Source organism: Epinephelus lanceolatus, chromosome 24 (genome assembly GCF_041903045.1).
Source record: "Epinephelus lanceolatus isolate andai-2023 chromosome 24, ASM4190304v1, whole genome shotgun sequence".
NCBI lineage: Eukaryota > Metazoa > Chordata > Actinopteri > Perciformes > Serranidae > Epinephelus > Epinephelus lanceolatus.
This window is the reverse complement of record NC_135757.1, coordinates 16,651,584-16,673,700: the sequence shown is the minus strand read 5'-3', so window position 1 is coordinate 16,673,700 and position 22,117 is coordinate 16,651,584. Positions and strand designations below refer to the sequence as shown.

The window sequence follows — 22,117 nt, the reverse complement described above, 5'->3', positions numbered from 1 at the left end:
TCTTCCTTTCCCGTCAGTCTGTGTGTCCATCTTCCCCATAATTTATATGACAGTTGTCTGTAACTGCTTTGCCCTGAGAGAGTGGGGAAAAAAGATATAATTTAGACAAAGCTCCTGCTGCTATTTACCTTTTCTTGCCCTCCCCTTTTCATCCTCATCCTTCATGACACACAGACACACAGCCCACAGCCTTAGGGCAGTAGAGTTAAGGAGGTATTTAAAGTTTGTCATTTTTAGGACCTTGAACGGCAAACTAGAAGGAGAAAGAACAAGAAAAGAGGTGAGAGGGGGAGGGAGGGAGACAGTGTGAAGGAGCAAAGGCAGGAAAGGTGTTTGGAGCTGCAGGTGTGGGGCCAATTTCGGGGTTTTATTTCTCACACACAGACCAGTCTCGACGTTGGTGCTTGCTGAGCTGAGGAGAAACTCGCAGGAGCTGGCGACAGCTGACATGAAGCAGAAACAGCAGAGAGGGAGAGACAGCGAAGGTATTAGCAGCTCATAAAAAGGCACTTAGAGCTGCAGTTAAGCAACTCACACATTCATCACCAGTGGCTGCTACTGAACACACACATTTTTTAAGTCTCGGCGGCAGCTGCTGCCATTATGAGGAATTACAAAGGCGGAAAGACGTCAAGATAACAAATCTGTGATAAAGGGTGAAGTGATAAGGAGCATGTGAGTGTAATTTGATTTTATAACCTCTGTTTGCCTTGAATGAATGTCTTTCTGAGAAGTTATAAGGAGCAGAAATAACCTCTCCAGTGAATTTAGATCACATAAAAGGAGGATGATGGCATGTGTTAAAAGGAAGCGTGTCAGTGCCACGGCGCTGCCTGCTTCTGCAGACACTATGTAGCCTGCAATTTCTGGGGAAAAAAAAAGAAGTGTGCCAGTATAATCAGCTATAACGCACGAATCTCTCAAATCCTTCACCCCGCCCACAAGATACAATCCTTCCATTCTTGTATTTTTTCTCATTCACTCCACCAGGACGTCTGTGAGCAGGACACACTCTGTTTGGACAGGAACTTAATACCAAAAGCTGGACACTTTTTAAAACCTTTTTCTCATTTGGAAACAGGATTTGGAATAAGCTCTCCCCTCGTTTTTTCTCTCTGTCTCCCTTTGATGCTTTTCCAAGGATCAGGCAGCCTGACAGAAAAAGTTGTGACAGATTTAGAAAGCTGCAAAAAAAAAGTCCAGAGAGAGACAGACAGAGCTTTGCCCTGGAGGTTCATGAGGAAGAAACGGGAGACAGATAAAGAGGCAGGGATAATCTGAGAGAGGGAGGGAAGAGCACAGCTGTTGTGTGAAGGGAAAATATAGATAAAGAAAGCGCGGAGGTGCAAAAGTGTGACGAGGACGACCAAGGCTGGAAAGACGGAGGGAGAGTCAGCGGATAAAAGAGTCAGATTGTGGAATAATTCAAGTTGAAGGTCAAGAAAAACTGAGGAGATAAAGGGCAAACAGACACCTGACATCAACAGAATGGAGACGCAGCAAGACAAGAGGGAAGACTTCCTCTGATGTGAAAGAAAAGGATAAAGGAGCTGTGTTCGACAGGCCGAAGAAAAGATCTCCTCATCATGTTTTATTCAGCTGGTTTCCCAAATTCAAACAACCTGCGCCGGAAGAGCAACTTCGTCCCAGGATAGAATGAAACGCGGAGCAAAGAGATACCTGCCGAGTCTGTGATACCCTCCTGCTCCTCCTTTTCCTCCTCTCCTCCTTCCTTCCTTTCACTTTACACCCAGTTTTAAATCAACTTCCTCCTCCTCTGCCCTGATATCTCCTCTCCTCCTCTCTCCTCTCTCCTCTCCCCTCTCCATCTCCTCACTATGTGGATACCAGCTTTGCTCCTATGGATTCTTAATATCAGCAGTTTGTGCTCAGGACAAGACTATACGGACTATTACCAACCTGGAGACATGGGCACTGAGGTGAGACATCTAATATATCAGCCATCTATAAAAACTCATTTGTTTCGCCAAATTCTACAGCTTGTAAATGTCTACAACAGAAAAATAACAGATGCAGACGCTGCTATACATAAAATCATTTGAATCACACACTATGGCCTTCACAGTCACCACATCAAGATTCTGGAGCAGCATGTTACACAGTACACTCTCCACCATCATTCAAACACCAGATGAGACAATACCTATTACATTAAGCTCTGTTTATTCAGGAAGTCTCATTAAGATTAAGAGCTCTTTTACAAGAGAGACCTGACAAACAAAGCCTGTGTATAAAACATCACAACAAGACAGTTCAGTCACACAGTAATCCATCTCGTGATTTAATGGTAGTGACACCAGCATGAGCAGACAGGATATCTATAATCCAGTACACAGAGGATTGTATGTTGTTTTTTCTAATTTGTTCTGGTACAAGAATCCAATTTGGACCTTTTGAACGAGGTGTGGAACAAGATTTTTAAATTTTTGTGTGAATATGCAGTAGCATGTATTTTGTCACACTCAAGGAGCTGTAATTTAGTATGTCACTTCCTGAAAGCCTCCATGCCGGTTGGAGACATGTAACCATGGTAACCCGTGCCAACCTCAGCTCTGCAAGCGATTTAAAATTAATCTTTAAAATATATTACCAAGGTGAAATCCTACACTGTGTTTCCACAAGGAGCGAAACATCAACAGGCTACAATTAATTTTCAACGGACGCTAGTGACATGAAGCTACAAACTGACACCTGACACCTGACATTGCCCACAGATGTGATGCGCTACAAACACGGTGAATTGTCGACCAATCATATGTTTTTGTCTCTAGCTGTGGTGCTTCACCTACCCAAGTGAAATCTGATGCTGTGTTTGCACTAGGAGGGAATCAGCAACAGGCTACAAGTCATTTCCAATGGAAGCTAGTGACATGAAGCTACAAACTGACACTTGATGTTGCCGACGGGTCTGACACGCTCAGTTACAGTGAATTATCAAACAATCATTTATTTTTGTCTCTAGCTGTGGTGCTGGTCTACTGAGCTGAGTTAGCTGATGTTATGCTAGCTTTCTGTGCAGTGCTTTGCAGGTGGAGATGACAGGGCTGTGAAATGTGATGTCAAAATTGGGCTCAGACATCGAACAAAAGCATAGATCTTTTTAAAACCTTATACAGACATGAGATGACGTTCAGTCGAGGTGCTTTGTGGCAAGTAGCAGATACACACAAGCATGTGACAATGTAACTATCTTAACGACTATTTTAGCAACATCTAAACACCTACTCTGTGATAATGCAACTGGTCATGCTGTTTCACTGTTACTCATAGTGTAAACATAGCATTAAACTGGGGCATTACAAAGCTGTCGTGGTCAGTGTCAATTGTCTGTTATGAATTTAGTCGCCTAATGTTTGCATACTGTAATATTCCACTGGAAATACTATGCTAGCTACATACTGTTGGTTTCATACTAAGGTTTCAGACTTACTAAAAAATCTCAAATAGTGTTTTAGCATGCTATATAGCATGTTAGTAAAGAATTTCAAACACAGGCTTAGTCTTTTTGGTGTTTAGAACAAGCTTTGAATTGATTACAAAATGATGTAAAGACGTTTAAAAGCAGCCTGTAATCTGTTTTGCGGTAGAGCTGATGGCATACAAGGTGGTATCATCAGCATAAAAACGGACATTGAAATGTAGCTTTAAAAAAAGATCCTTGTGTAATCACTGTGAATGGACATCTGCATATGAAGGCAGAATCTGTTGGTAACGGGACAAGATTTTGGTATCCGAAGCATTCTAGTTTCCATTTGTATTATGGAGTGTTGACCAATCATGTTTTAGCAGCAGATGAAGAGTTCACGTGCAGAGCAAATGAGGTGGAATGCATTGGCTGAAATGAAATCTCGGAACCCATCAGCTATTGTCTGACAACAATTTAGCTTTATATAAGCTTGTTTTTTTATTCATCTGCATTCATATGCAGATATCAGTTTATAGAGAGATCTAGCTGAAAATGATCAGCACACGGAACAATGTCTTGGCCTGGGAATCAGCTGGCTACACCACAACCCCAAAATATTGGCTGATGCTACCAGAGGCTTATCATGGTTTGACCAAGCCCCAAGGATGTGTTCTGGACTATGGAGCCATTGTGACATAACGACTAAAGCGTGCAATTACAATTTCCAGGTCCATCACGTGATGCCATTGGGCCAAAAAGACTTACAATAGGAGTGTCTGTAGATCAGTGGGAAAAAAATTTGAGCATCACAGCCCCTGCAAAACGACTTGTTTGACTATCAAGATCTAATACATTTGGTCTGATAGTATTTTGAAAGTCTGGAAGAGCTGCAGGATTAAATCATTTTATCCCAATTCAGTTTAGCTAAAGGCTAAACTGGAAGTTAGCTACTCAATTGGCGAAGTCTCTAGCGTACTTGCTCTATGGGCCCAACAATGTAGAAGACTCAGAGAGTTGAATTTATTTTGGCTTTATGCGCCGCTAAGCACCTTTCATAGGAACACTGTATCCAGTTCTCTTTATAAATGCATGTGTCAGACTAATCGCTAATGGGCTCCGAGACTATCCTTGTGGAACACTTTAAATCAACCATGTGGAAACTGATATTAAACTACTGGCCACAGCAGTCCCCACCAGACAGATATGATTTAAACCAGGTGTAAGAATAATTCAAACCAATGCAGAGCAGCTCATTTAGCAAAACATAATGATCAACAGTATCAAGAGCCTCAGATGGATCTATGAGGCCTGCAGCACACTGTTGTTTTTTACCAAGAGAGTTAATAATGTCATGCACAACACCAGCTGCAGCAATGATTCTACTATGAGCCGGTCTAAAGCCTTACTGCTGTGGCGGAGTGATAATATTTTCATTCAGAGAGGCATGCAGTGTGATACTAAGAGTTCAGACAGACAGGACAGCTTAGATAAGGTCACAAGTGTAACCATCTCTGTGTAATGGGTTCATCCTATCATCTCTTGCACGATTTGTGTTGGGTTTTTTTCTTTAAATTTACATTAAAATTTTAATAAAATTACCTGGTAAAACACTCCCAGTAGTAGTAATTATCCAAAGGCTGAAATGCAATCAATTAAAGGGAGTTTTTCATTTCAGCCCCAGCTCCTAAAATCAGTTCCTTACATGAAATTATGACACAGATTTTGTTACATAATGCCAGCTCCATGTGTAAAGCTTGTTTCTGTGACGTCGTTCCAAGCATTGCCAGGATAAACATCTTTTGGTTTCAGCTGTCTTTACTGTAAATGCCGTTTACGATCCAACCAGGAAACTCTGAGGTTCTTCTGTGGAAGTGTCTCTGAGGTTGAGCTGACAGCTTCCTTCTTGTTAAAAACGTTGTTGATAGCAGTGAGTCATGATACTCTGCCTGTTATAATGATAATATAGTTTACTACAAAGGAATAAATCTCAATTCACTTGAACGCGATCCTCTTGGAACTGAATGAATGAATGAATGACATACTCTGATGGGATAAGCCAGTCATCACATGTAAAACAGATTAAATAAAATAGTGTGTTTGTCCATTAGCTTCAGACATAACATGTTTAAACTGATGGAAAGAGTTAGGGGTTAAAGCATGGGTGTGTGCATGTGCGTGTGTCTGTGTGCCAGCAGTATCTAATGCTGGAGCCTAGAGCACTGGTCATTGGTCCGTCATGACCTCATGGTCCCACAGCGATGACCTCATGTCATGTGATCACTTAACAACTCAGTGGAGAGTGAGAGGAAGAGCAAAAGACCATGACAGAAAGAAGAGCAGTCAGTTCTCTAAGTCATAGTTACAACTGTCCATCAACATTATCTAGAGATTGTGTCTCTGCACTGCCAACAGTCATGTCTGACAGTCTTATGGAGGCTCCAGTAGTGAAGTGGCTGAGCTCAAATATTAAAATCTGTCCAATAATAGTTACATGTATAAATCCGCAATTGTAGCCTCTGCTTTAATCTAAAAGTAATTTAGGACATTTCCATCAGCCTCAGCAGCAAATGTCAGCATGCTGAAATGCTAAATGGAGACAGTGAACATGTTAAACATTACACCTGCTAAACATCAGCATGACTGTCACTGAACATGCTGATGTTAGCTTTTAGCTTAAAGCACTGCTTCACAGCCTCACAGAGCATGGCTGTTAGAGGTGGGACCAAGTTACTGTTTTGCAAGTCACAAGTAAGTCTCAAGTCTTTGCACTTCAGTCACATCCCAAGTCTTAAGCTTTGAGTTTTGAGTCCAAAATAAGTCTATGCACTTAAAACCAAATGTAATGCCATTTTAACAACAATGTAAAAATATATTAAACTAAAACAAATTAGGAATCCTTTTCAAAATTTATATTTTTTAAACAGGTCCAAGTGAACTTAAATGAAGGGAAATAAATTAATTCATGGCACACGTTTTAAATGAAATACATTTAATCTTCAGGCTTGGGGGAAGATATTAAGTATTTTTATGTTAAAACACTCAAATAAAAGTGGAGTCACAAGTCTGCAGGTGCATTTCCATCCAACTCTTTTTAAGCACATATAAATTTAGACATCAACTGATTGCCAACACTGAGAAATAAAAAAAAAAAAAAAAAAAAAAGAGTGATAAGGCACGTTATAGAAGCTACCGTAATTCTCACAGATATAAATACAGGTGTGCCTTGAGATTTTGGCTTGCCGCTTGGTGTGCCTTGGGCACGAACAGTTTGAAAACCACTGATATAGGCCAGTGCAAGCTCTCTTAATCTTTTCTCGATGGCTCTGAACATGCTTGTGCACACAGGGCTCTTACCAAAACTCAACTAGTATTAGTCATTCAAACTCTTTATTTCCATTGTCCGGTGTGCTCTCTGTTATTATACATCCATTGCTGCTCTTATCGATGAATCAACTCCCCAATATTCACATAACAGTATTGGATGGAAAAGAGCAAAAATTCATGTTTTCTTTCGCCAATGTTCTGAAAGTTCAGTTAAAATTTGCACTACATTTGGATGGAAAACCAACTTTTGGTGCTGAAGTCCACGTTGACTTGCAAGTCTTTTCAAATTTTGTCAAGTTGAGCCCAAAGTCATCAAATTTGTGACTTGAGGCTGACTCAAGTCCAAGTCACGTGACTCTATTCCACACACCTCTAACAGCTACTGCTTCTCAGTCTCTCAGTATTCTATATGATCTTGTTTCAATACAATTCTTGTTTTGGAAGCATTTTAAGAGTAGATAGCTAATTTCATATTCGATGCCACAGGTCACACATATGTCGAGACACAGGCCTCTGAGATGGCTAGAAAGACACATGAAAGGAGGGAGAGGCAGACAGAAAGAAAGAGATAAATGGAAAGATAACAACAGAGATCTGGTTTCTGTTCGGTAACGCCAGCCGCACCAGCCTGCTCCTTCTCAGCCTGAGAAACTAAACAACCACACTCGCTCCCCAGAGGAAGAATTAATATGTGACACTCAAACACCCAACTCCAAGCTGACATTCAGTCCCCACAGATGACATAGCAGCCACTCTGATACACAATTAACCTTTTATCTTTTCTCTGTGTCTCTACAGAGTGGAGCAGAGTCATCTATCATGACGGCAGAAAAATCATTATGGGGATGACTCACAGCGGGAATGGTTTACAGAGCTACTGTAAACTGAGATTTCCTGCATAGACCTGGTCCACCACATAAAGCTCTCTCTGTACAATAATAATGATAATAATAATAATAATAATAATAATGAGGGTGTTGGCTGAGCTGTTTGGTTTGTTTATGCAGGCCTAATGCTGCATTTAAGGACTCCTCAGAAGCTCTTACGTTTGAGCCTCGAAGGTGGTGGTTTAACTTGTAATGGAGGGCACATTAAGGAAGGGTACCAGGAAAACCCAAAAATTGATAAAGCAACCAAAAGAACTTACAGTCCTCTTCAGTTACTGAACCCCATTTTAAACTGGGTCAGACTACAGCGTCTTGCTCAAGAGCGTTGCAGCAGTCGAGCAGGTATCCTCCAATTTTATCCCATTGCCTTAAAGTGAACCACAAAAAAGAGCAAGAACAGCAATACTAACGCACAAAGAAAACGCAGAGTTTGCAGCTTCTTTTTGGTGCTCAAAGGCAAGGATGTGTGTGTAGGTGAGGAGAGGACACATAATAACAGTAGCCAACAGCAACATGTTACAACACATTGGTAGCTGAGGTATTCACTGTTTATCCAACTCAAACCAGCAAAGCTGACACAGTAAATTCTACAATATGTAATAGTTTTCCTTAACACTCGCAACAAATGACTCGATTCTAACATTTTAAAATATACAAAGTGAAGCATTTTTAATGTTTATTATATTCAATGGGACATGGGCCTCAATTTTGTGACATAAGAGCCAAATGCCTTTTTTTGCCTGGTTTTATTGTCTCCTTAAAGAAACAATTCAGTTTTTTGGAAGTGGGGTTGTATGAGGTACTTACCCATAGTCAGTGTATTACCTACAGTAGATGGTGGTTGGTACGCCCACAGTTTGGAGAAGCAGGCAGGGGTAAAGGCACAGAAGCCAAGCAATGTACTGCTGTGAATGGGGGCCGCAGCAAAACGTATTTTAGCCACCTAAAACAATCATCAGACAGCATTTTCCAACAGGGAACTGAAGCTGTTATCTCACTCTCTTCAAAGCCAGACTCCATTGAGAAAAACAGTGACTTAACATCGCTGAAAACAGGAGCTGCTGGACTACCGCCGCTTCGATCAGTTAGTTTGTTGTTGTTGTTGTGTGATTATGGCATATGAAGTGGTTAGTTCAGATTCACCAAAGTCACATAATAACAAAACGAACTCACAGATCGAGGCAGTGGTAGACCAACAACTTCTGTGTTCAGCAAGGTAAAATTACTGTTTTTGTAAATGGAGTCTGGTGAAACCATTAACGGCTTCCCTGTCGTAAAGGGCTGTCTGACGGAAAGGCAGAAAGGTAAAGTGGTGAACATACTCTAAATATAGCATACACTTTATCTATTATAGATGGTTTAACCCTTGTTTCCCCCCTCTTAGCGATGTTGTTGACAAATAAGAAGCTTTCTGGCAACTCACGAAGAACTCAAACTGAGGATATACTGTGTTATTAAAGCCACATTGATCTGTTACGACACTTTCTTATCTTCCAGGCTCCTGTGTTGTCAGATGACCAGCCCAGTTTGGAGTCAGTGACGAGTGTGGATCAGCTGTTACAGCTTCTGTACCCCGAATACAATTTGCTTCAGCACTGCCTGAGGAGGAAAACATGGCAAGCCTCCTCTGCCCCCTCTTTTTCCACCTCCTCAGCAAGCCCTTTGGTCCACTCTGACGATGAGGATCTGTGGGGTCAGCCAAGGGAGGAGGCGCTTTTCAAAGTGGACGGGACTCTGGGAGGTAAACGCTTAGATACGTACTACAAAATACAGGCCAGTAAATTAGTTGTGATTGCCTGAAAAATTAAGACTTTTTAATGATCTCTTTATCGGGTCAGTCTTCAACACTTGTTAGAAAGCTAGACAGATTTAATTGCACCGGAGACAGACAAAAGTAGGTGGTACACGTTGGAAAGAAGACTGGAAAATGAAAATCAGACACATTATTAGTTGATGATTTCCTGCCGTCACCTCAGAACCCCTAATAACAGATACATTAAGACCTCAAAGCTCTCTTGTATTCAGATTCAGTTACTCAATCACATGTGTTTTCAGTCATCTTAGAGGAGATCCAGCGGACCTCATGCCAGCCCAGAGAGGTGTGTGTTGAGGTCGCCAAGGAATACCCAGAATCCACCAGTCAATTCTACCTCCCTCGCTGTGTGGCGCTGCATCGGTGCGGCGGCTGCTGCACCAACGAGGCCTTTTACTGCACCAACACAAGTCACGCGCTTGTCAACAAGACAGTAAGTGGTGCAGCTTTCCTGTCTCTGAGCTGTTTATTTGAATGTCAGACACTTTTTAGCACTCTAATTATTTAACACTCACTCACATTACAAGATCGTGTTGGTATTTTGTGTTCTCACACCTCAAACCGCTTCAGGAAAGAGGACAGAAACCAATCTACTGAGCTGTATTACGAGCTCATGTGTATCACAACCCGCCCTACTGCAGTGGGACAGCCTTTGGCTACAACTGGACACCAAGTCAATACAATACAGTCACGCACAGTTGCTCAATCTTGGAATCATTACGTCAACCTCTACACATCAGCCGAAACACTAAATCATAACCATAATACTGCAACGAAAGCAGCAGAAGAAAAGACAAGGAAAATTAAATTTCTTCCACAAGCTACAGTTTTGTTCACACACACACACACACACACACACACCCACACACACACACACACACACATAACTCTAACCTCAATCTGTCCTCCTGCCAGTTGATGGAACTCTCCCCGCCCAGGATGGATCGTACCGTTGTCATGGTAACCTTTGTCAACCACACCTCGTGTGAATGCCTTTCCAAGCGGCCGCTCCACTCCATCATAAGACGAGCTGCGACAGATCACCTGTGAGTGAGGGCGAGGAGTGACGTGTGTGTGTGTGTGTGTGTGTTTACAAACATATCTGAATCATTTGTCCTGTATCCATGCATTTATAACATGTGCGTCTGTACAGGTGTTCCCCACCCGAACTTCCCTGTGCCTCCGGGGCATTATGGGATCCAGTGAACTGTGTGTGTGTCTCTACAGAGGCCATAAACTACTCTGAGAGAGAGACAGGTAAGTGTGCATGAATCATGCTGGTCAAATTATTCAGTTAAAGGAATACCTTACCCATGAAAGGATCATTTGGATATCCATTACGCATCCTGTGTTACACTGAATTCATTGAGAAAACTTTGTTTTTCCTGTGGAGAATCCAAAAAAGGCAAATATTAATCATGAATTGAAGTCATAGAAGTCAAAACATTTGTTTACAAACTCTCACACAACTCGTGCAGCGTAATCCAAGTCTCATTTATCCAGTCGTCTGCTCAGTACTTCTCAAAGAAAGTCCCAAAACTGAGAAAATTCATGAAGTCATGGGAAGCCGCATTTATGTCTGGGAAAGCACGTGTGTTTGAACTCTGCTCGTGCATTCCAGTGAGCAGAGTTCAAATGCACGCACTTCCCCAGGCATACTACTTCCGTTTGTGAGACTGTTGATGCGGAAATGTTTTAACTCAGAGGTTTTCGCAAAAATGCATGTGTTTGTGAAGTGCTGAGCATTAGACTGGATAAATGAGACTTGGATTATGTGACACCAGCTGTGTGAGAATTTAATGTTTTGATACAGTTTTGCTGCTGTTAAAAAATGGACCCCTATGACCTCAGTTCATCAAGAAGTTTCTCCATTTTTAGTATTTTTTAGATTCTTTGTTCACCATAGAGGTGTGCGAGAAAAACAAAGTTTTCTTCATGAATTCAACATAACACATGATGAGTGATTGATATACAAATGGTGATTTTGTGGGTGAAGTATTCCTTTAAGATGACCCTTGAGGTTTTAAGATAAATGTTTAACAAATGGATCTCAAATTTTTGCTTGTTTTCTGTGAAATACTGAACACTTGCAGCTCATCGGGGCTCTCATATCCACCAAATAAGTCTTGAGGGGAAACTGCTGCATTTTAAAGGAGGTCACAAGCCAAAAAGGTTGTGAACCGCTGTTGTAGGATCCAGCAGAAAATCAATCAGGCTGGCTCTATTTTGGGTTCTTATCCAATACTTAAAGGGTACTTTGCCGATTTTCAACCAGCTCTGTGTCAAAACAATGTAGGTAGTCCTCCATCTAACCAGTGCCTAGATATCCCTGCTCGCCCCCCAACAAAATTCCAAATGGAGTTTTGTAGGCTCTTGGGCTATTGCTTGAACTACAGTCTCTGCTTTTCACATTTTCATGTTGCCCGCCACCCATGCCGCCACCACTGGATCAAAGAGTAAACTCAAACTCAGACCAAAATCCATTCTAGGCAAAACCAGGCGGTACTCAAATACATATTGAAATTAAGTTACTGTATTGCCTATTACTCACCTGCAATGTTTTTAGAAACATATTTTAGTGTCATGTTTAGCTGTAATACAGCTAAATGTGAACAGGAAGTGGGCACCATACTGCTTCCTGCACAGTGAAAACAGAGGCTGAAAAAACTCAGATCAAACGGTTAAACTAGGCAGCGCTGATCAAATATAAATCAAGATTCTGTTACTGAGTTGCCATTTTCTCATCTCAAAAGTTTTCAGAAACATATTTTAGCTCACTGTTAAACTGTAATGCAAGATTGTTTCTTGTCAGCCAGCCGCCATTGTTTCAAAAGGACTTGTTCCCACTACATCACCCAACAGCAGGAGCGTTTATGAGTACAGTACGGGCACCAAATGTGCTAGGGCCACCACTGCTGGGATTTGTAGGCTTTCTCCCTCTTGCGCGAAAGCCTCCTTTTTCTCTATTTTCTCTGGTCATGTAGCACTAATTTTAAAAGTATCGCATCTTTCTACTGCATAGACATAGTAGTTTCATTAAAAGGCCATCCTCTCACTGGTGATACACATCTTTAAACAAATAAAGAACAGCCTTTGCACTCATCAAATGCTAGAAAACAGAGTATTTTGGAAGAATTTACAGCAAATGTAATGTAAACCAGGATGTCAATCAGTCTAAATCGAGCAGCATGCTGCGTTAAAAAACAGGATTTACCTCATCTGTAAAGTGTTTTAATAGTGCAGCAGGTTTAGGACGGGACATCTGACACAAAACAGCAGAGACTTCAACAGCACCAGGTGTTTTCACTGATAGAAGTGGAAATCACCTGCTGCAGAGTTTTAGCAGGAGTCTAAAACCTGCACAGTGTAACCTACGCTGCAATGTGAAGTGCACAAATCTTAATAAAGAAACATGCTTTTATTTTAAAAGTGTGTTTTTAAAAAGTAGATATTGTCGACTTGTCTGTAATTAGTGAACAGAGCTCCCAGCTCTGAGTGAGAATGCAAAGTCATTCAAAATGTGGCTAGAACTTAAACCCGCCCCGAGCAGGTTCTGGGATGTGAGCCAAATGATGGTAAAGAAATGTTTTCAAAAACTCCACCACCACTGCCAAAGGATGATGATAAAGATGATGCCTGAGCAGTAAATAAAATGATCCGAAACGACTTCCCCCTGAGGGAATGTTTATTCAACTGCAACCTGAGAAGCGAAAGTGTCTTTGTGGCATGTTACTTGTACAATCATGTAGTGAACTCCAGTGCCTTCCTTCTCTAGCTACTTCTTTTGCTAATAATAAACAAACTGTACTTATCACACTGACTGAAAATAGATACAGATGGGAAAGAGTCTGAATGTTTACAGACAGTTGACTGCCATGTATTCGTGGTGTGGCTGCAGACAGACAAGACAAAGATGTACATACAACTAAATACCTTCCTTTACTTTTTCTCTTCCAGAGGGGCTGGACTCAGGCCTGCTGGCTCTCTGTGGACCCAACAGGGTTCTACACGAGTCCACCTGCGAGTGTGTTTGTCGAAATGGACTCACCGAGGACAGCTGCGATCCAGGCTGGAAACTGGACCACAACACCTGTAAGAGAGGTTTCAGTTACTGAAAATATTTAACCCTGTACTGTTGTTTGAACGAGAATAAAACCCCCAATGTGACAAGAGGAAGCCCAGGATTTTTAGAAGATGTAAAGACAGAATAGATGAGTATGAGGGGAAACCGGAGAAAACCTGAACGTACTTCTCTACAACAATACAATCTATTTTTCCTGTAGCACCCGATTAATTTACTGTAAACACCTACCTGCTCAGAAGAGTGACGTCATTCTGAAAGTAACCAGGCAAGACAGAGCCAGACAGGATAAACACAGATAGGGGGAACTTTTGGGAAGTAGGCCTTTATGCAAATATCGAACAAGTCAGAACCTGACTAACTAATACTTAGCTTGACAACACTGACTGATGTGTACGGTGCAATATCTGATAAGGTTTGGTCTTAATTCATGAATTCTTTCCTCTCTCAGGTGAGTGCCAGTGTGAAGGTCAAGGTGAGGGGAAGTGGTGCCCAACGGGCCAGCGGTGGGATGAGGAACTGTGTGGCTGTGTGTGTGCCGCGGAGTGTCCCGGGAACCAGCCCCTGAACCCCGACACCTGCCTGTGTCAGTGTAGAGAGAGTCCGCAGTCGTGTCTGCGGCAGGGCAAGAGGTTTAACCCCAACTCTTGCAGGTAGGTGTACCAGAGGGCCGGGAGTCTGTCCTTGTTCTGGTTTTAAAGCCTAAATTCAAGCAAGTGTCCATCCTGCTAAAGTGTCCTTGAGCATAACACTGAACTTCTCAGCTCTGCAGTAGTGGTGGCCCCAGAGATATTTCATAGGGGTGGCCAGATGTGGCTACTGGAAATAGGCTGGTTGTTTTCTTCTTTAAAAAGACAAAACATACATTTTTATCAGGACCACTTTAGTTAAAGAAAACTATTTCCATTTGCAGCATTATATTTTGTGGTATGGCTCTGTTCTGGGGCCTCTCTGCCTTTCCTAGGCCTGTGCAGAAAGCCTCTTCCACACGCCCTACATGGAAGCGCAATGCAGAGAGAACACACCTCCCTGCCCTTCCACACGCCTACATGGAAAGCCTTAAGGCAGAGAGAGCACACCTCCCTGCCCTTCCATGTGCAGCAGCAAAGACCCCCGGGAACAGAGCAGAGCAGCATCAATGACAAACAGAAATGACATTGATAAGTCAGACACAGCATGAAAAGGAGGAGCTGGGGTGGAGGTGGGTTTCAAAGCAGCTTGCAGAGGAAGCAGTAACAGTAGGCAGGCCAGAGCAGTTTAAATAGGGCGTCCTGAATGAGATTTGCCAATTTTTTGCATCAACTCCCCTCTATCAGTTGACTGGGCTGTTTGAGATCAGCTATGTAGCTCTGATGTGAACTGAGCTTGAAATCATGTCCTGCCTGAACTAACGCTGTGCTCAATTTTTATTTTGAAGGAGTTTATTGATTGTAAGGAACAAAATTACTGGAAACAGACCTTCTCAAGTTAAGAGGAGACTTGTGGGTACCCATAGACCATTTTCATTCTGACATCTTCAAGTGAGAGTTCAAGGGACCCTTTTAAAAATGGAAATGCCAGTTTTCTCTTTGACAAAATTTAGCCTAAATTTGGAGCATTATTATTTCTAATCTATTTTGCATTTATAGAAGCTGGATGTGGCACTGGTTGCGATTTGATGTCAATGATTCTACTTCCCCTTTGTTCAGTCATACTTGGACAATACATCAGAAAAGGGGGGGGAACTTCCTCCCCCAGGAAATTTTGAACATTAAACTCTTAATTTCCAGCATTCTGGTGAACTTATAGGCATCAATTTATGGTGGAAATGTCTTTAATTTTGTCAGAATAAAAGTCTTCTGCTACTTATATGTCTTTATTGGGGGAAGACAAATGCACATATTCTAAATATTGAAGGAGACATGTCCCCTGCATCCCTCCTGAAATATACGCCTATGCATATGCTGCCTGAAAACTTAATTTCAATTGTCAGTTTGGTTTCTAAGCCTGCGTCAAAGAAATTCACTGGTGTTATCACTTCCTCTTTTCCCACTTCCACAGTTGCATAAAATAAAAGTAAAAAATCCATGACCTGATGTAAACCCACAGTTCAACAATCCTTTAGCTCCACTGCACTTGTTCATAATACCAACAGCCTAACTGCATTACATGAAAGCACCGATGGCCAAAGGTGGCAAAGAACACGCTCAAACTCCTTATAAAGAGCTCTAAGGGAGCATGAAATATTGTTTGCGGTACGGAGCAGGTGATGTAACATTGGCTTGAGGGCCAAAGAAGGTCCTGATCTTTTGGACAGTGATGACTTTGATCAGTACATCCTGTCTGAAAACGTACAACTTGGCAATAATGACAAAACTGCATTAGCACGACTGATTTAAAGCAGGTTTTACTGGCAAGCTTTCTCACATGATTGTGTGTTTTGATGATCCCTGCTTGTTACCTGGTAAACCAGTCTGTGGTCTGTGGTAAGTTCACTCTTTAAAGCTCTAACTCAGTGTTTTGGAACTGTAAGGGCATGACAGTTCCCGTGTTACAGTAACTTCAATTTGCTTCCCATTTTTGCTAATTCAAATGCAGCATTTCTGCACATCAGTTCATCATGTTCACCTGAACTGGTGGCTTATACTGGGTAAACTGGTCCTGTCTGCTGTGCTCAGCCTTGTTGGCCCTTGGGGTACCCTCACAAGTCTTCACCCTGGGATCTCTACAAGAGAACGGGAGTGAGGACACAGTGAGAACCGCAGCTTTGAGAGACAGGCAGTCAGAGGGGGAGAAAACACGCAAACTCTCAATGGACATGTCATACATTCCAAACTCCAAAAAGAAAAACTTTCTTCCTCCATTTTCTTTAGCTCACATGTTTCTGTATGACCTTTTATGGACACAGGGCATCCAAAACATTCGACCGCGGTCTCAGCTGCGTGTGTGTGCATTGCATGCGTGTCGTGGTTCCCACAGCTAGCATGCAAGAGATCAACCTCCCTCTGACCCAAGAGGCCTGCAGGGAGACAGACAGGGAGACTGGGTGAACTTGATGACAGTGAACAGAGCAGCGATCAGACAGGCGGGCAGGCTCAGAGACAGATGGAGTGAAAGGGAAAAACACGCAGGCGGACATGAGCTTTGATATAAGTGATTTGTAATCGTGACTTTACACATGTGGGAAAGTTCACGGACATACACAGTTTCTTAAACTAACTCATCTTAAAAAGTGTGAAACAAATCAAATCTTAATCAAACTTAAACCTTTAAATGTATATATACACTATTGAACTATAGATTATGCTATCAAGCTAATCAAATTTAATCCATCAACAGAATTAACAAACTAAACCATCTTAAGCCACCACACACAACATGAGGTGAACAAATATTTTAACCTGATGAGATGCCATCACACAAACCCAAAAAATAACCTGCACCACAATGAATGAATGAATGAATGAGTGAATGACTATTAAATTGCTCACTTTCCCTAATAACAGCACATCTCACAAACATATATTTTACCTGTGCAGATCAAATTAATCATTACCAATCAAAAGCACACATACAAGTAGCGTCTCTGCAGTCATCTATGCATTGATGCTCAAACATTTGCCTGGCTTGTCTCTCCCTGCAGGCCACACTTTGCAGACAAAGGAGCTCACCTGCCCAGCTGATCCTCCTAATCAAAGCTGGCCTCTCTCTCATCATAATTTGTGTTTGAATTATTGAGTTATGCCCAAAAACATGTTTTGTGGGGTCACAGTGACCTTGACCTTCAACCACCACTTTTTTAATCAATTTATTCTTCGTCAAAGTGGCAATTTGAGGAAACTTCCTTTCAGACCTTCTTGAGATATTGCATTTCTTGAGAATAAGACATACACAACGTCACAGTGAGCTTGACCTTCAACCACCACATTTTTAATCAATTTATTCTTCATCAAAGTGCCAATTTGAGGAAATTTCCTTTCAGACATTCTTGAGATATTGCATTTCTTGAGAATAAGACATACACAACGTCACAGTGACCTTGACCTTTGACCACCAAAATCTGATAAGTTCATTTTTGAGTCCAGGTGGAAGTTGGTGCCAAAATTAAAAAAAAAAATCCCTCTAGCGGGTTAGGTCACAGTGACCTTGACAGTGACCTTGAAATTGTCATAATTAGCATATGAATTCTTGAGTTATGGCCAAAAACATGTTCTTTAATGTCAGACTGACCTTGACAATTGATCACCAAAATCTGAGTGAGTTTGGAGATATTCCCTTGAGGCGTTCTTGAGATATCGCATTCATGAGAATGCGACAGACAGACATTCGTAAGTACGTACAGAAGGAAACCCTAATTAATTACCCTCCTAATTAAAACAGGTTCCATCCAGACCCCAAGGAAGCACGCCAGGTGTTGAAGCTAACTTTCATAGTGGCCAAACAGTGGAATTACACCTCCCGAGCCCATCACATGACGCCACTGTGCCCGAAAAGACTTCTTCCCATAGACTCACAATAGCAAGAGCGACAATAAATCAGTGGACACACCTTTTACGAGCGTCACAACCCCTGCAAAATCCATTTGGTCCGATATTTGGAAAGTCTAGAAGCATCGCACAATTTAATAATTTTATCCCCATTCAAAGCGGTAAAACGGAGGTAGTTGATTTGACTGGTGGAAGCCTGTAATGTGCTTGCTCTATGGGCAGGAACACTTCTTAAGTTTTAATGGGGCTAACCGCTCTATCAAATCACTACTTTGATACTAGCGAGTAGGAGTGGGAATCACCTGAGGTCCTACGATACAATATTGTCACAATACTTAAGTCACAATACAATATTGTGATTTTAAACATGTTGCAATGTGCAGATTATAGCAATATATTGCAATGTATTACCTTTTTTAATTTCAAATTATATCCCCAAAAGAAAATTAAACATCTGTTTTATTTAATGAGATATTTTTTTCAGTCTGGTTATTGCACTTCAGTCATTTTTATTTCAGCAAAATGTATCTTCTGGAATGACAAGCATTTTGAAGAGCTGGTGCAACCCACAGGCTGTATATAGAGATACAGATATTATAGTCAATGGTGCAACCAAAACCAGCTCTTTAATACAGTAAGGGACGTTAGTATTCAAGTATGCAGAATACTTTTACTTTTTTCCCATCATTCTTTTCACTGTTTTCGCAATTTTTTTAAGTTTGATACAACATCTGGTCACAGAAGGTGGTGCACACAAGACAATACACCTACTGTGATTCTGAAGATGAGAGTTCCCAGAGTTTGGCCATATTCTTCCCTCTCTGGAGATATACTTCCTCTTTTTCTCACACACAGAATCGTTTGATGCACGCAAAAAAGCAAAACTTGGATCAGTGGTTTATCCAAAGAGGATGTGAAGATCTGAATAATTGACAGTATTTTTTGCCAAGCGAGTATAATCTCCCCTGTGTCTCCTTTTTTATTTCTTCTCATCTCAACCTCACCCTTTCTTTCCCTCCACCCTTCTCTCAATAATCTTTCTTTCACTCCCCCATTTTAATCTTCCTTTTATGCTCACTTTTTCCTCTCGCTGCTTTTTCTCTCTAATTTTCTGCATTTTTTTTTCTACTTCCCATCCTTCTCTTGATCTTGTTTTTTCTGGCTTTCCCCTCCCATCTCCTTCCTTCTTCGTCCTTCTGTCCAGCTGTTACAGGCTGCCTTGCAGAAAGCCAAGACGTGTGTGCCAGGCTGGTTTTTACTACAGCCACCAAGTCTGCCAGTGCATCCCCAACTACATGAGGCCTGAGTGGAATTAACCAAACACAGGCAGACAGAGGAGAAAGACTGCAGGTGTTGCCCTTCAACACAAGGCGAACCTTTTGGGCCTGAAAACAAAGGGCAATAAGGAGGAAGTGCCTCTTGACAGGAAGCTGGACCCAACATTTGCATGTACTGGATTACAACAGCAGCACTTGGAGGACGACGGGAGTGATTCCCAGTCAGACAATAAGGCCAAAGAGCCATCGGTAATACTCATAAGAGTGGAGTAATGTCAGCCAAAGAGAAAATGAAGAGATATTTGACTCTGTAGGACCCTATCAACACCGATCACAGCTGCCTGAAAGCATGACAGCAAGTGCAGGATGGACCAATCAGACTCTGAGCCAGCGCTTTTCACCGCTGCAACGTGTTCGAGCAAGATATTCAACCACGGACCTGCTGCAGAGACACCACTCATGACTGTGAGAAATGGAAAGAGTGATAAAATAATAACATACCAAATTCCAGACATGCTTTTTTTAGATTAAATACCTGTAGGCACTTTGGCAGGCTTCAGTCATGAGATGTTTAAGAGGTTGAAGGATTTATTTTGCAGGATTCATGTAATGTGATGTTGCCAGGCCTTATATTCCCTCTTGTGGCAGAGGTGGAAATAATGAGTGTGTGTTTTGGTGGCACTAGCTTTAGATTGTAGCGTCTATACTGAAAGGGACAGAGTGAGGCTCTTGTTACAGATAAAAATGTCTTTTTACATAAAAGTCTTAACTGGTGCCGTCAGCCTTCGCATTCCTTCCAAAAGAGAAAGGGTTTATTGCCAGATCCTGTTTAATTAAATGCAAATTCAAACACTCCCAAACAGCTATTATATCCTCCAGTTTCTACTTGCCTCTACTGTAGCGCTGCTCTTTGAAGATTTCACTCATACGAGGCTGAATCCATCATAGTTGATGGTAACACTTGGGTACAGCTCTGGATCTTCTAGTAATTTAATTCTACACACTCTAACTAATATTATTTGTAAATATTTAAATCTTTTTTTCATATTTAAAACTGATATTTTGAAGACGGAATCATGTAGTTGTAAATTACTGTATTTAAGTGATATCATAACTATTGCATGTCTTTGTACTGCAGCAGTTTGAATCATTATGGAGAATTTGATTTGTTTTTAATTGTCAATTTTGCCTGCACTGCAAATTTAATTTTAACAGTTCCGTTAGGCTACAGCTTTAAAAAAAAACAACAACAACAACAACAACATGACTTTAGGGCTCAAAAAGACATTTAATGTTAGGATGAAGATACACTGCAGTGTAAAATGGCTAGTGTTTGTGCTATATGTAGAGAATAACTGAAATTCTTGACCATGCTACTATTAAATATTTAAAGGAGTTAATTTGAAGTACTGATTAAAAGCCTTGCCAGACTGATGGTTTGTGTCCCTGTTTTGTTAGTGTTAAATATTAACAGGGTATACAGGCAGCTACAACCTCTGGAAAACAGGCTGCAAATAGCATCTGCTGTATGTCATAGTCAAAACATTCAAAATTTTAGCCACAAGCTAAACTCATACAACAATAATTAAATTGTACGCTATAGTTTCATTTAAAGCAACACTATAACTTTTGCTGACCATGGCTACATGTTAATTATGAGATTAATGCTATGCTACTGTTTCCAGAACTACTGTTTAGCCTACACATTCTCACTCCAGCCTCGTCACATATCGCTGCTTGGTTGTGGACATTCCTCGTCTGTGTAAGGTGCAACGTTGCCTGGGTGCTTCTGTTGTTGACATTCTGGAACACAGTGTCAATGTCAGCCTGTTGCATACATTGGGTTCAAAATACACTTCCATTTTCAAAGGAAATGTATAGTTTGCATACAGTCTCTTTCAAAATAAATGTAGTACATCAGTACAACACAGTGATTTGACAGTTTTTTCATTCAACAACAAAAGCGCATGGTTAGGTTTGGAAAAAAACAACAGGGTTGGGCTTCACATTCATACGGTGAGCAAACATCAGCCTACCCGGTTGGTAAAGTGTGCTTCCATACAGGCAAACATTAGCTACCACGTGTTATGGTCATACCAAAAATACACACAAAAAAAAAGAACAAAAAGAAAAAGAAAAGTACAATTACAGAAGAGCCAAAACATCCATAAACTGACTCAATAATGTCAGTTACACAGCAATATTTAATGTTATCTAAACTTTGCTAATATTAGCTAACATTAGCCAACATTACATCTTAAAGTTGCAAACATTAGCTCCCCTATCTTAAAGTTGCGAAGATTAACTCCCATATCTTAAACTTGCTAACATTAGCTCCCACATCTTAAAGTTGCTAACATTAGCTCCCATATCTAAAAGTTTCAATCATTAGCTCTCACATCTTAAAGTTGCTAACATTAGCTCCCATATCTAAAAGTTGCAAGCATCAACTCCCATATCTAAAATTTACAGACATTAGTTCCCATATCTAAAATTTGCAAACATCAGCTCCCATACCTACATACATACATATAGTTGCAAACATAAATGGCCATACCTTATATTTGATAAAATTACAAAAAATTAAAATTAATTAAAGCAGAATATTGATTTTCATAGAAATATGTTTTAAATTTTGGAAATGATTACAACGATCTTTCTATGGTAAATTTTGACTTTTGGACATAACACTCGAGTTATTTGAAATGTTTGTATCCTACATAATCCTACACAGCCACAGCTGAAATTCAATTCTACAAATATTATAGTACTTAAAATATTAGTGTGGCCCATTTTTTATCTACAACTGTGCAGAAATATGGGTTTAAACAGAATGAATCGT

General features: G+C 41.0%; 1 protein-coding gene across 1 annotated transcript; it reads left to right on the top strand.

The window, feature by feature from the left end:
- Positions 1-276: 276 nt before the first annotated feature.
- Positions 277-20,706, top strand: LOC117254787 (vascular endothelial growth factor C-like). The gene is made up of 8 exons (XM_033623188.2): positions 277-1,940; positions 9,136-9,379; positions 9,694-9,884; positions 10,367-10,497; positions 10,605-10,708; positions 13,409-13,543; positions 13,984-14,185; positions 19,203-20,706. Exons 1-8 carry the CDS (start codon positions 1,839-1,841, stop codon positions 19,312-19,314), a joined length of 1,221 nt encoding a protein of 406 aa, XP_033479079.1. The 5' UTR covers positions 277-1,838; the 3' UTR covers positions 19,315-20,706.
- Positions 20,707-22,117: the final 1,411 nt, after the last annotated feature.